The following is a 12,305-nucleotide window of genomic DNA, read 5'->3' on the forward strand; positions in this document are numbered from 1 at the left end:
ACATCCTGTGTCGCCGGTCAGCGCCGGCGTCCCCGTGAGCGAAAATTCTCTTATATATTAGAGCATGGCACGCGTAACATTTTAAACCGGCAACTGTTCGCACTGTAATATAAAATTGCAACAAAAGTACCTTAATATTTCTTCGACGGGCATTGTAAAGGTAAAATGTGATTGTGCAATCGCTTTGCACTATGACGGTCAGACTGGTGCATGGTTATCTGTTATATCATGGTCATTTTGTTCACACGCATTGCTGTGTTTCTGCGTTCCACTGTGCTCAATGAAAATTCCCTTCGTTGACGCTATATAAATTTTAATAATTTTTTTCTGGTATGCTATACTCGAGTTCGCTGCTTAAAAATAATCTATTAATGTACCGTGCATGGTTTTGCCGCCTGCCAGGCTCTGCCACTCAAGCCTTCAACGTGTTTGGCAGGCCTGTATGAATGTATTGATTTGATAATTGGCAATGAAGGTATTAATTATTATCATTATTATTATCATTAAAACATGAATAAGTCTTGAAGGAAGCGCTGTCGCTCATGGAGTCAAATTTTACCATATATGACGTAATTATTCGCATATTCGAATAATCGAATAATCTTGTTTCGGATTATTCGAATAATCTTGTTTATGCGAACAAAATGTTTATTTTTCTCATAATGCGCCATGCGTGCGCATGATTTTAATGAAGAGCGCTTCGTAACGTGCATGTGATGCCGTAAAAAAGATTTACAGTGTTATGCACAATATAAGGATCTGTTTTTTTAACCACGCTGGAGTGAGAGACTCGGGATAACTTTCGACCGCGTGGAGTTCCTTACCTCGCAGCTACCCTTAGGGACTCGAATGTTTATGCATTTCTCCCGCATCGTAAATCAACCGCCACAGATGGGGCCGAAATATTGAAATCAAGCTCAACAGCAGAATAACATTTATTCTACCCCGGCAAGTTCTATGGAGAGAGACGTGCTTATGTTACAACTAGGATGATGCCAAAATAAGTATTTATTGCGACTACTATCCTCACGGCTGTTGACGCACTTTCAGGGTTTTGTGTCTTCGTCCGTGTCTTCAACCGTTTTTCCCTCTAGCTTGAGTAACTGCGTGTCTAATGAATGAGAAGAAAGGAGGTTAACGGAGGGGCCCGATTTTTATTAGTCATATCATGATAAGCGAACAAACATTGATACCAAGAGCAACATAGCGGAAATTACTTGTGCTTAATAAATGAAATAAAGAAGTGATAAATTGATGGAAATGAAAGTTATGGCAGAACAACTTGCCGCAGATAGAGAACGATATCGGCACCTTCACATTACGCGTGTGATGCTCTACCAATTGAGCTACCGCGGCGCCGTTTCCCCGTCCACTTTCTTGGGTATTTATGTTTCTTAGTAGAACCTTGGGAGTGTTAGCCAGCGCCACCACACACAACCCTTGGCGGCGGATGTGCAATATCCTTTCTGCTGCAGGCGTCACGAGAACTTGATCTTTTTGGGTGAAGGCAACCGGTCAATAAATCCACACATGCTACCTGAAGGCATAAATGTTGCCGCATTCGAGACACTCGTTATGTAATAAGCGGGAAGAAAGGGGTTTAACCGTGGGGTCAGATTTTTATTAGTCATATCATGAGAAGACTTTTTTCACTTTGGCTAAAGCACTAGGCGGCTATGTTCCCGAGTGCGCATTTCGAGCACCTAATCCAGGCCCATGGCTTCCTCGAGGAATTTCGCGATGGTGTAGGCCGGCTTACGAATTAAGTCCAGCTTAAAGCTCTTGCTTCAAACCTCGCATAAAGAAACATGTTTTCTTCTCAGGCATGTTATGGTCGACCTAGCTGAAGGGACGCTTCGTCCCTTCCGTAAAGATGGCGATATTCTCATTTGGTACCTGCAACCTTGTTTCAAGCAGAACTTCGGCCCGCTTTAGGCGCACAACGCTAGTGAATACTTGTACGAAGACGCTGCGAAACCACTCCCACGATTATAGGCTGGCCTCTAGATTCTCGAACCACGTCCTGGTGGTGTCTTTCAAGGAAATAGTCGTGCTGTAACTTATCGTCGCAGTTTCAATTGCTCAACTTGGCGTCTCTTGCGTAGGTTTACAGCCAGCTTTATGGATCTTCAAACTATGATACGTGGAAGATTGGTGGCTCCCTTGGTTTTAACGCGAAAGCGTTAAAGAGCTGTGTCGCCGAAAGTCTTGCATCCCGCGTCGGCGTACCACGCCCGATGTCAGACGTAGCATCAACAAAAGGATCTTGGAACTACACATACTAAGGCTGTTCATGTGACGCAAGGTATTCGCTGAAATAATTGAATTTCTCAAGCTAAAACACATGGGAAAATCGTGAACGACGACTTGCAACCTGTAGATACGATATCTCTCAGACTGTAATTTGAATATACGAGAGAAATATTTTGTTACGGGAAGACACAAACAAACCCCTTTTCGAGCGTTTCTGCAATGCTCAGACCGGAGAAGGCGTCCGCCATTTGCGCACACCGGCGCGTAAATATCTCTCACGGTGCTGCGTGCCCGCTTCCTTGAAAGACTTCCAGATGGCGCTCGCCTCAGCCGCATCGCGGCTCCTGCAAGAGGCCGCATTTCGACGAGAAAGTCCGCCTTCGTGCAGAGTTCACCATGAGCGTTTCCCGGGAAACGTTACGGTTACATACGCTACACTTGCCGGGAAGCGTGAGAAGCAGTCAGAATGTTTGAATGATATTGCGTTACTCTTAAAGGCGAAGCTTAAGGGTCCGCCAAATTTTTTTGCAGAATAGTCGTTGCCGACGACATGGGGGCTTGCAATGGGACTGCTCACTGCCCCATGATCTTCCTAGTCTTCTCAGGCACGCGTCCGTACTCTTTCGGTAGTCGTAGGTTTCGGCTAGTTCGCTCGCCTATGACGACGTTTCCAGCTTCCACGGCTTGCAGGGTGTACCCGGGTACAGCGAAGCCCCTCTACGAGATGTCGCGCTGTAGGGACGGTGAAGAACACAGTAAGAAGAACGGTGTGCCATGAAACACTTTATGGAGGAAACCGGAACACTAGGGCAGAAAGATAGTTCTGAGCACATGCGTCGATCGTCAAGGCAGGGATTTACGGCTAACGAGCATCTCACATATTCCTACATGACTTATCCAACATTCCAGCGTAATTGTAGGTGCTTGTATGCCTTCCAGAATACACAACTGTATTCGCGTTAAGCGTGCAATTTGATTCCAGAAGCTTCCACTACAACGTAGAAAAAGATATATAATCGACAAGAATGACAGAATGTTTTCATACACGCTGACGCGTCATGCGCTTGGCGGTAACTTAACATCTGATAGCTGGTGAAACGCATTCACAAGAAGAAGTTATGCAAGTACGTGTGTCAACATGCCTAAAAACTGCATCACAGTTATCCTGTCATTGCTCGCACAGATGCGTTTGTCACAAATGGCTAAAAAGGTTCTACAGCTATATCTAGAGAACAGGGCTAGTCATAACAGACGGCTTCCTACGGGATAAAAGACTGCCCGTTAAAATTTCACACAATAAACCAACTAAAAATTTTGTAATGGGAGAACGTAAGACACAGTGAAGCGCCAAATCATGTATATACCCAATGCAGTCTCACTACTGTCCTCAGCTTAGTTTATGGTATACAACAAAAATTTTCAGTAGGAATACACGAGCCAAACGCAGAACCAAAACAATAAATGCATTCAATAAAGTTTGAAGGTAATAAGTTGTCCCACGCGTACACTGTGTCTATATGTTGTCATAAAAGCTTTCGCTGGGAGGCAAGAGGGCGTAAGGACCTTATTTATTGACAGAGATTACTTGCGAGTTGCCAAGCACACAGTGCCCCCTTTTTTCAAATACTTTTCAATGACACATGTTCCCTTCTATCCACAATGAAAAATCATGAAGCAACGTCCGTGCTTGACGTTGGGTTACGGGTGGTGACTGCGATGACCAGTCTCATTTCGTTTACTGGTATAGGTGCGTCCATTAGTGGGTTGGGCTGTCCTGTGTAGGGTGTTGTACATGGTTGTGTGGGTGCGGGACATCCATAGCACTTGGCCTTGATGGCTTCGGTGAGGTCTTATTGGCTACCTCGGTAGGTGTGTAGTAACTGCTCCAGTGCCTTGTGTCCTTTGGTTTTGGAAGGGTCCAGAATAGTTTGAGGATGTGCCGAGTTTTTGCCGTATCCAGGGTGCCAATGAAGGAGTCGCAGAACCTATACCAGTTCGCCAAGGCGAGTTACATGGCATAGTCTTCTGCTTCCGCTGTGATTTGTGCTATACGTGTCTTCAGTTTCCTGTCGCTTTTTTGTGCTTTCCATAGGCGCGTGAGGCCCCATTTGACATCTCATTGGTGTAGTAACTGGGGATTCACCTCATAGGTCTCCTCCGTGCTGGCGACTTTCTTTGTGTGGTGTTGTGTATGTTGACGGAGGTTGTCGCACCAGTCTTGCAGGTTCGCGATTGTGTGCGTCCTTTTTTTGGGCTTCCCTGGTGCCAGTTTAGCTGTGCCGATCTGCTTGCGTGGGCGTCTAGTCTGTAGTGTTATTAATATGTAATGATCGCTGCCCAAGTTTTCCAGTGTGTTGAGCCCTTCGGCTCGCGTAGTGTGTGTGATGAAGACGACGTCGGGAGTGGTGTCACTAGTTACGCTGTTCTCTTTCCTAGTCTGTATTGACATGTGTACTTATATATCTCTATCGGGCTACCACGTTTCACCGCCTAACAAGTCTTATCGCACAGCACGAGAATCGCCTCCATGTATCGGAAGTTTCTCGACCGTTGTTGATGGTTCTATCTGGTGTCTGTTTTTACCGAAGCTTGTGTTATCTTATTTCATCGGGTGACGCGAATGGTGTAGAACTTTGTGGAAGACGGACGGGTCCCAACGATTAGTCTGGAACAATCGACGACAGATGTATAAAATCCGACGTGCTTGGACCCGTTGATCAGATTTTGACGATCGTTGACTGTGCTCGCCACTCTCGTTTTGCTTTAAGCGTAGCCCGTTTTCGTGGTGGCAAGTTCGCCCAATAAAACTGGGTTTCGTCTTTCACAGTATTGCTGCTGTATTCTTTATACGTCACTAACACGTGACAGTATGTTGAGGTCTGTGATGAGTGTGAGGTGACACTGTTCAGTTAGTGTTTCTAGCTGGAAATATGGAAATATTTCCAGTTCGGCCTATGGTACCCCCAGAGCGTGTTCTGAGCGTTGAAATCGCATATGACTGCCAGAGGGCTGTCTTTAGCGACGCGGAGGGTGTTCGTAAATAGTTTGCCTGTGTTTTCCCGCATTGGGCTCGGGGAAGGGGGGGGCAGCAAATGTTTAGGACGAAGGCGCTATGTTTCTGGTTGCCTTTGTAGACGAGTTCGAGGAGTACATGTACGTCCGCGTCGTCTATGGGCTTGTTTTATGGTTGTGCTGCTTCTGTCTACTAATGTGGTTACCTTCCACTTGTCTTGACTTCTGTGGTATTCTTCGTAGCCATGCAGTGTTGGTCGAGTACCGAGCTCTTGTAGGGCGGTGAGGCCCGGTAGTTTTGAGGAATGAGCGGTCAACTGTGTCAGCCGCCCTTTTTTCCTTCCGTACCCACGGCAGTTACATCGCCAAATTTCTAAATTTTCTTTGACTTGGCTGTATAGTCTAAGTATTGTTGGATGATGTGTTCGGTGATGTTATGATCTGGCGTATTTGATTATGTCCAACCACAGATGTGGCGTTTTAGAGGTTCTGTCATAGTGTCTTTCGAAGTTTTATAGAGGGAAGCTGGTCCTTAAGCTTGCTGTCTAGAGTGGCTTCCATGTGTCTTATTGCTGCCTCTGAGTTTTATTGCAATCTATTATTTGTTCCAACTGGGCGCGTGTTGCATCCATGTAGGCTTGCATCTGGATGCGAATGGCATCGACATGGTTTGTAGGTCAGTGACGGCCTTGTGTGGTGCAATCTCTTGTGGTATTTGAGTGAGCTGTATCACTTGTTTGGGTTGTATGTTTTCTTGTATTAGTGTTTGTATCTGTGTGCGCATGCGCGCGATTTACTGTTCAAATTTCATGGATGGGGCGTCTGTGCTTTTTTATACGAGGCGGAGGCTACGGCTGACCAGGTTACCTCATTTTCATTGGTGGTAGTCCTCTTGAGCGAGGCTTGCTTGGTCTTGTTTGTGCTGCTGGGGCCCCTTGTCTTTGAGTGCCGCGGTAGCTAGTGCTGCCTGCTCATCTTGCTTGACCGTTGACCGAGATCGCCGTCTGGGCGACTGAAAGTGAGGCCGGGGGCGAGAGAAGCGGGATCTAGACCTCGGGTTGGAACCAGACTTGGAACCGTAGATGCTCGAAGACTCCGAGTAGTCGAATTCGCAGTCATCCCGCAGAGATGAACCACCACGGGCGAAGGTCAACCGACTTGGTTGACTGAGTGACCGGGCGGCGCTGTCGTTGGATTTTTAGCGCGGTGGTGGAGTCTGGTTTCTATCTGGGAAGATTGCGCTCGGCTTGTTGCACACTGTTGCGGCCGTGAGATGGGCCCCTCCGCAAACTGCGCACTTCGGAACACAAGTGTGTCCGGCGTCTAGGTTAAGGTGGTCGCAGACGTTGCCCGCACGAACCATTGGGTTGGGTCAGACTTCCGGTTGGTGGCGGGTGTTTCCGCAGATGCAGCAGAATTGCCTTGCCGACTGGTTGTCTCGCCGAGGCGTATGCCCTCCGTAGAAGTGAACACAGTAAGAGGAATCGTGAGACAAGAAACTGTCTCTTTATTGGGCGAACGTGAACCCACAAAACAAGTTACACCCGGGCAGAAAGAAAGTTCCATGCACATTGCGTTGATTGTTCAAGAAGTGATTTGCAGCTAACTAGCGTCGCATATTTTTACATGATTCATCGAAGGTACTAGCGTAATCGTTTGCGCTTCCATGCCTTCCAAATAACAAAACTGTATTCGTGTTACGCGTGCAATTTGATTACACAAGGTTCAACAACAACGTAGAAAAAATATGTAATCGACGAAAAACAGATTGTTCTGATGCATGCAGGCGCGTCATGCAATGAGCGGTACCTCAACATTTGTTAGCCTGCGAAATGCATTCCCAAGAAGAAGATATACAATTATGCGTGTCAATATGCCTAAAAAGTGCATCTCCGTTTTCTTGTCATTGCTCGCACAGATGCGTTTGTCACATGGGGCTAAAAAGATTCTAAAGGTGTAACTGGAGAAGAGTGCTAGTCATAACAGACGGCTTCCGAGCGGATGAAAGACTGGCCCTTAAAACTTTAACGCTCCGCCGTAAAACAACTAAAAATTTTCGCACTTGGAGAACACATGATCCATTTAGTGGAGCTTCAGATTATTTGAATCTAAGTCACTACTTTCTAAAGCTTATTTTATGATATACCGCAAAGATGTTCGGTACGAATGCAAGAGCCAACGATAGGACCAATGCAGTCAGTGAATTCAAGAAATTTCAAAAGAAATAAATTTTCCCATAAGTACAACGTGTATATATTGTCTGTCTCTGGAAGGCAGCTAGGAAGGTGGCTAGGCAGGTAGGAACATAAATAATGGCAGAGATTATTTTTAGTGGGCTAAAAATCAGTGCTTTTTAAAACGACTTCCAATGAGAGATGTTGCCTTCTATCCAGAGTGCAAAATCATTTACCAGAGAGTCCATTAGAGGTTGTTTACTTGAACGTTCAAAACTCGTTGGGGAAAAATATTCTCTAACGAAACCTGTAGTCAGGTATCTTGTGCGGGCATTTCGACCCTCTACTTACAAAAAACACAAACTTGCAGCCCATGAGGTTTTGTCTTGAAATAAGTTAGCTAAAGCTGCGTCCGCGAAGAACACATGCACTTATGCGTACAGTAAGCGCTGGCCACGATCTGCAGTACACTTCGACAATGAAGCACCCCAAGTACTTCTGACTATGACGTCTTGTCCCGTAGTTTCTGAAAACCAAATGAGTATGTCAGCGTTATTTTCTTGCGGGGCTTCAGTCTCACGTTGGTATGCAAAATCCGCGGACGAGATACTTGCGCACAAGTCAGAATACTACAGCTGCACACCATTATGCGTCGCGAGGTGTGCTGAACCTCGTCTCCAAATGCATCTCCAGATAATTGACATGTATTACTCTGGCACAGATGTTCATCGAGCATTTCTTTCTCTGCGAAATGAAGTCCGCACTGCGTACACTGATACGGCATTTTGTCCCCGTGCATACTTTGGCCGTAGTAGCGTAGTAGCCGTAGTAGCAATAGTAGGGACAAAGCTTTCGTTTGCGAAATATGCGATCGCTCCTTCAAGTACAACTCAGGTCTCAGCCGTCACGACTGAGACCTGAGTTGTACTTTAAGGAGCGATCGCATATTTCGCAAACGAAAGCTTTGTCGCTACTATGCCAGTAGAGATTGAATGGCTTCCTACATATTTGACAGACGGGGTGTTTCATCTGTGTGGGTGGTCTGGTGGACGCGGAGAGTCGCCAACCGCGTGAATGATTTACTACATGTTCTGCATGTGTAGGGTTTCTCGCCTGGATGCGTGCGCATATGGTTATCTAGATGATTAGACTGCCGGAACGATTTATCGCATATTTTGCAATTGTAGGGTCTCTCGTTTGTATGCGTGCGCTTATGGTCATCTCGGTGATGAGAACGCCGAAACGATTTTTCACATATTTCACATTTGTAGGGTCTGTCGCCCGTATGTGTACGTTTATGGACGTCTCGCTGATAGGATTGCCGAAACGATTTGTCACACATTTCGCATTTGTAGGGTCTCTCGTTTGTGTGCGTGCGGCAGTGCGCAGCTAGATGATCAGCCCGGCGAAATATTTTATCGCAGCTTGCGCATTTGTGGTTTTTGCCTTTTGTGTTCCAGCAATGTTTTACGAACTCCGAATTAGTCACAGAGTCACTTGCTCGGCAAGTGTGGGCTCTATCGCCCGTGTGTTCGTTGGCGTGCCCGTGTAATGCACCCTGTTTGCTGGAAACATTGGAGCATGCACCGGGCAACTCTTGCTGTCCCTTCCCTCCTGTTCCAGTAGCATTCCTGCAAGTAGACGTAAAATGGGGCTCAAAATGGGCGACTTCTGTCATGGGATGACAAAAACAAATTTTTGCCAATTGAGACATACATACTACATACATACTAAATCGCGCGTTTATAGTAAGGCGATTTTCACAATCTGAGCGCGAAATTGCTACATTAATATTTAACGCTCGTTTAGGCCTTTAGATTGGCAGAAATCGAACACTGGAGCTTTTTTTGGTGGTCTATGATGTTAAACTTGAAAACAGTACCTTTGGTCCGTGGAGTGGATAATAATGAAAAAGTGCTTTATTTATTACATCATATAAAGCCTAAATATAACCTGTGCAGGCGAATAGAACCATCTAAAAACGAAGGTTACGTATTAAACTTACATGCTCTAAAGATTAAAAATAGTCGTACGTCTTGGACCCGCTAACGAGGAGTATTCAGGCAATGGTCCGGAAATGAGCCCTCGGAAGTGAGACGTTTGGCACTGAAAGAGACCGTACTGCCTGGGCTAAAACAGGTTTGCTTTTGATAGGACCCCTTCTACGTGAGGAGGAGTAACATAATTGGAAATCCTTCAATGGCGTACTATTCAGGTTATCTCTGACAAATACAGAGGGTGGCAAGGGGACTGACGCTCCTCGGATACATGTTAAAACTCAATACATACATGTTAAATTGATATCGAATAGTATGAAATATGTAAGAGGCTTCAAGCGCAATAGATAAAATCTGTTGCCAACGAGTTTTTTTATGATCCTAATGTGAAAATGAACAGTACAACGCTCATTGCAAAGTTAGTCGATGTGACATAAAACACCTGTGTTTCTTTCTCTTGGTTCGTTGGCCATGAGTTTTGTTGCGTTGATCTTATGAAGTGTGCATGCCTGGAGTTTCGGAATTGCTGGCGCGCCATCGTTCCTACCGTTTAGGGCAGAAATGCGAAAAAAGAACGGACAGAATAGGTGACATGCACAAGTGCCTCGTGCATGCTTTCTCTCCTGTCTGTTGTTTTTTGAAATTACTGCGCTATGCGCACTCGACGGACATTGTTTGCTATACTGCTTTTAATATGCTATTTATTCGTTTACCTAAATTTATTCTAGTCATTGTTCACGTGACTCATGGAATGTTATGGTCTGCTTAAACTCATGCGGTGTAACATTGCACGTTTTTTGTAGTCGTGCTCGCTTGGCCAATATGTAGACCCAATTATGTACTTAATTTTTACATTGGAAAAATGTTTTCGTGAATAAGTAAATAAATAAATAAAATAAATAGAGATGTAGAGTTAACTGGCCACAGCAGCGGCACCAGCGTTTTCAGACCGCCGGTCTAGGCTGATGATTAGAGTCCGTGTTTGATTTCGGTATAAATTCAAACCTATTTGATGGCATTTGATTGAAACATTTAAGTTCCAGCAACTGCATCATTCACAATTTTGATCTAGGTTGTCAACTTTGAAAAATTTTGAAATCGCTAAGATTAAAAATTTTTTTAAATATATTAACTACACAAAAATAAATATACCGCAGTAATAATAGCTGCATCTCTTAAAGAATCATAAGTGCACAACTTCCTTTGTATCCATTTCCAGCTTGTGTGAAGTTTGGGTTTGCGAGGATTTCCGAAGCATCTGCTCGTAAAATACTATACTTGAGGGCGCCGCGTAATAAATCAATTTTGTGTGCATTAGACGTGTTATTAGATGCAGTTTAGAGAATCGCGGCGTGGCCCTTATTGCCACATTGTTCATAATATTCTTATAGGCACGACGTGAATCGGAAATGCAGTTCCTTACAATATTATTGAATTTGTTTTTCCAATGCCAGAAACTTGAACATAGGTGCAGTGCGTTGTCGATCAAATTGATCTCTCATTTTCAATGAACTGAGGTCCTTAGCTAAAGCTTCCTGCTTGCGCCAGCGCCATATTGTCTTAACTGCACGTGGCATTTCAGGCATCAACACTTCTATCCGTCACACAAGTTCGTCAGTGCAAGTATAATTGAGCCATAGGCAGCGTTCCGTGTCGTCTCAGTGAATTGCTCCGTCGAAAGGAATTCATAACAAAAGTATGGCTCACCAAGCGTCGTTCCCAAAAATGTCCGATCGTTCCTCCATACGCGCACAGCTTGTGCTGGCCACTGGGCTGCCGCCGTGGACCGGAAGTGCGAAACCGGTGCTTCCGGTTTCTGTGTGGTCTGCATGCCCTGAAAGCAGAGGTGTCGATTTCCCATTGTGCAACGACAAGGCTGGAGCATTCCGTGATGGGAAAGCGCAGGAGGCAAGAAGATACCCTGACAACACTGCTGCCATCTGAAGTGATTCTCTGAATTCAAATAACAAAAGTGAAAGCAACAACGTAATGCTACGAAAAGGACCAGCATGAGTCTCTGGAGTTGTTCATTGCTGTATTCCGTCGTTTTTTCTAACTAGACCGGACCTTCGTTAACTTTGGAATGGCTGAGTTTTTTTTCTGTCGCTTCTTGTTGCGCTTTGGTAATGGTTGTACCCTGTTTTATGCAACCCAGCGCCAGAAATCGGTATGGTATGGCATGTTATGATGAACTTTATTTAATGTCCTGAAGATCGGTGCTCTATGTCGTACAACAAAATGTGACATGCAACTGCATGTGCGGAACGATCGCGGCATACTAGTTTGCTGCTGTTATTGAAAAATAAAGCGGAGTAAACTTCCAGCCTTTTACCTTTAAAATCACTAGAAGAAAATCGTGCTTACGAAAAAAATCTGTTAACCCCACAAAGCGGTGAATGGTTCACGAAAGAGAAAACTGTCATTCGTTGAGATGAAACTTGGAACCGTATGTTATAGTGAAACCAGGGCATCTTGAGAAATTTTATGAGTGATGCTCATATCAGCACTGAGATAAAGTTAATAATTTAACTTAAAATTCCGAGCTTTCCTTCTTCGATTATGTTTACATTTACGTTAGCAAAGCAAGGTCATTCCAGCTGGCTTGGCTTCGAGAGGGTAACGGCGGGTGCGCTCGGATCTTGAAGGCGGAGCTCACAGTGTATTGGATGAGGCAAAGAATGCTTAGCAATAAGATGACTTAACCAAAGCAAGAAAAGTTTGGATCAACCGAATAACGGAAAGGTGTATGAACGAATTTTAGTCAACCATACCTCAGACAGCGGTAATGCTGTTTAACATTGGTGGCTTCTTAAAAGCACCTGGTGGTCAAAATAAATCCGCAGTCCCTCACTACGGGGTGTCTCATAAT

The 12,305-nt window shown here is 44.9% G+C and overlaps 1 protein-coding gene across 1 annotated transcript; it reads right to left on the reverse strand.

Annotated features, from left to right (window-relative positions):
* Positions 1 to 8,386: 8,386 nt before the first annotated feature.
* Positions 8,387 to 12,302, reverse strand: LOC140213994 (uncharacterized). The gene is made up of 4 exons (XM_072285208.1): positions 12,256 to 12,302; positions 12,039 to 12,133; positions 11,144 to 11,270; positions 8,387 to 9,070 (listed from the first exon to the last, which is right to left on the reverse strand). The coding sequence occupies exons 1-4, from the start codon at positions 12,300 to 12,302 to the stop codon at positions 8,440 to 8,442; spliced, it is 900 nt and encodes a 299-aa protein (XP_072141309.1). The 3' UTR covers positions 8,387 to 8,439.
* Between the last annotated feature and the right edge of the window lie 3 nt (positions 12,303 to 12,305).

Source organism: Dermacentor andersoni, chromosome 11 (genome assembly GCF_023375885.2).
Source record: "Dermacentor andersoni chromosome 11, qqDerAnde1_hic_scaffold, whole genome shotgun sequence".
Taxonomy (NCBI): Eukaryota; Metazoa; Arthropoda; class Arachnida; order Ixodida; family Ixodidae; genus Dermacentor; species Dermacentor andersoni.

What these genes read in the sequence shown, in the direction of transcription:
- LOC140213994 (XM_072285208.1), bottom strand. Translation starts at nt 12,302, where the DNA reads ATGAGACACCCCGTAGTGAGGGACTGCGGATTTATTTTGACCACCAG. An exon ending in GGATTTATTTTGACCACCAG is followed by an intron (nt 12,134 to 12,255) that starts GTGCTTTTAAGA and finishes GCTTTGGTTAAG; the next exon opens with TCATCTTATTGCTAAGCATT. An exon ending in ATTTTTGGGAACGACGCTTG is followed by an intron (nt 9,071 to 11,143) that starts GTGAGCCATACT and finishes GTCTACTTGCAG; the next exon opens with GAATGCTACTGGAACAGGAG.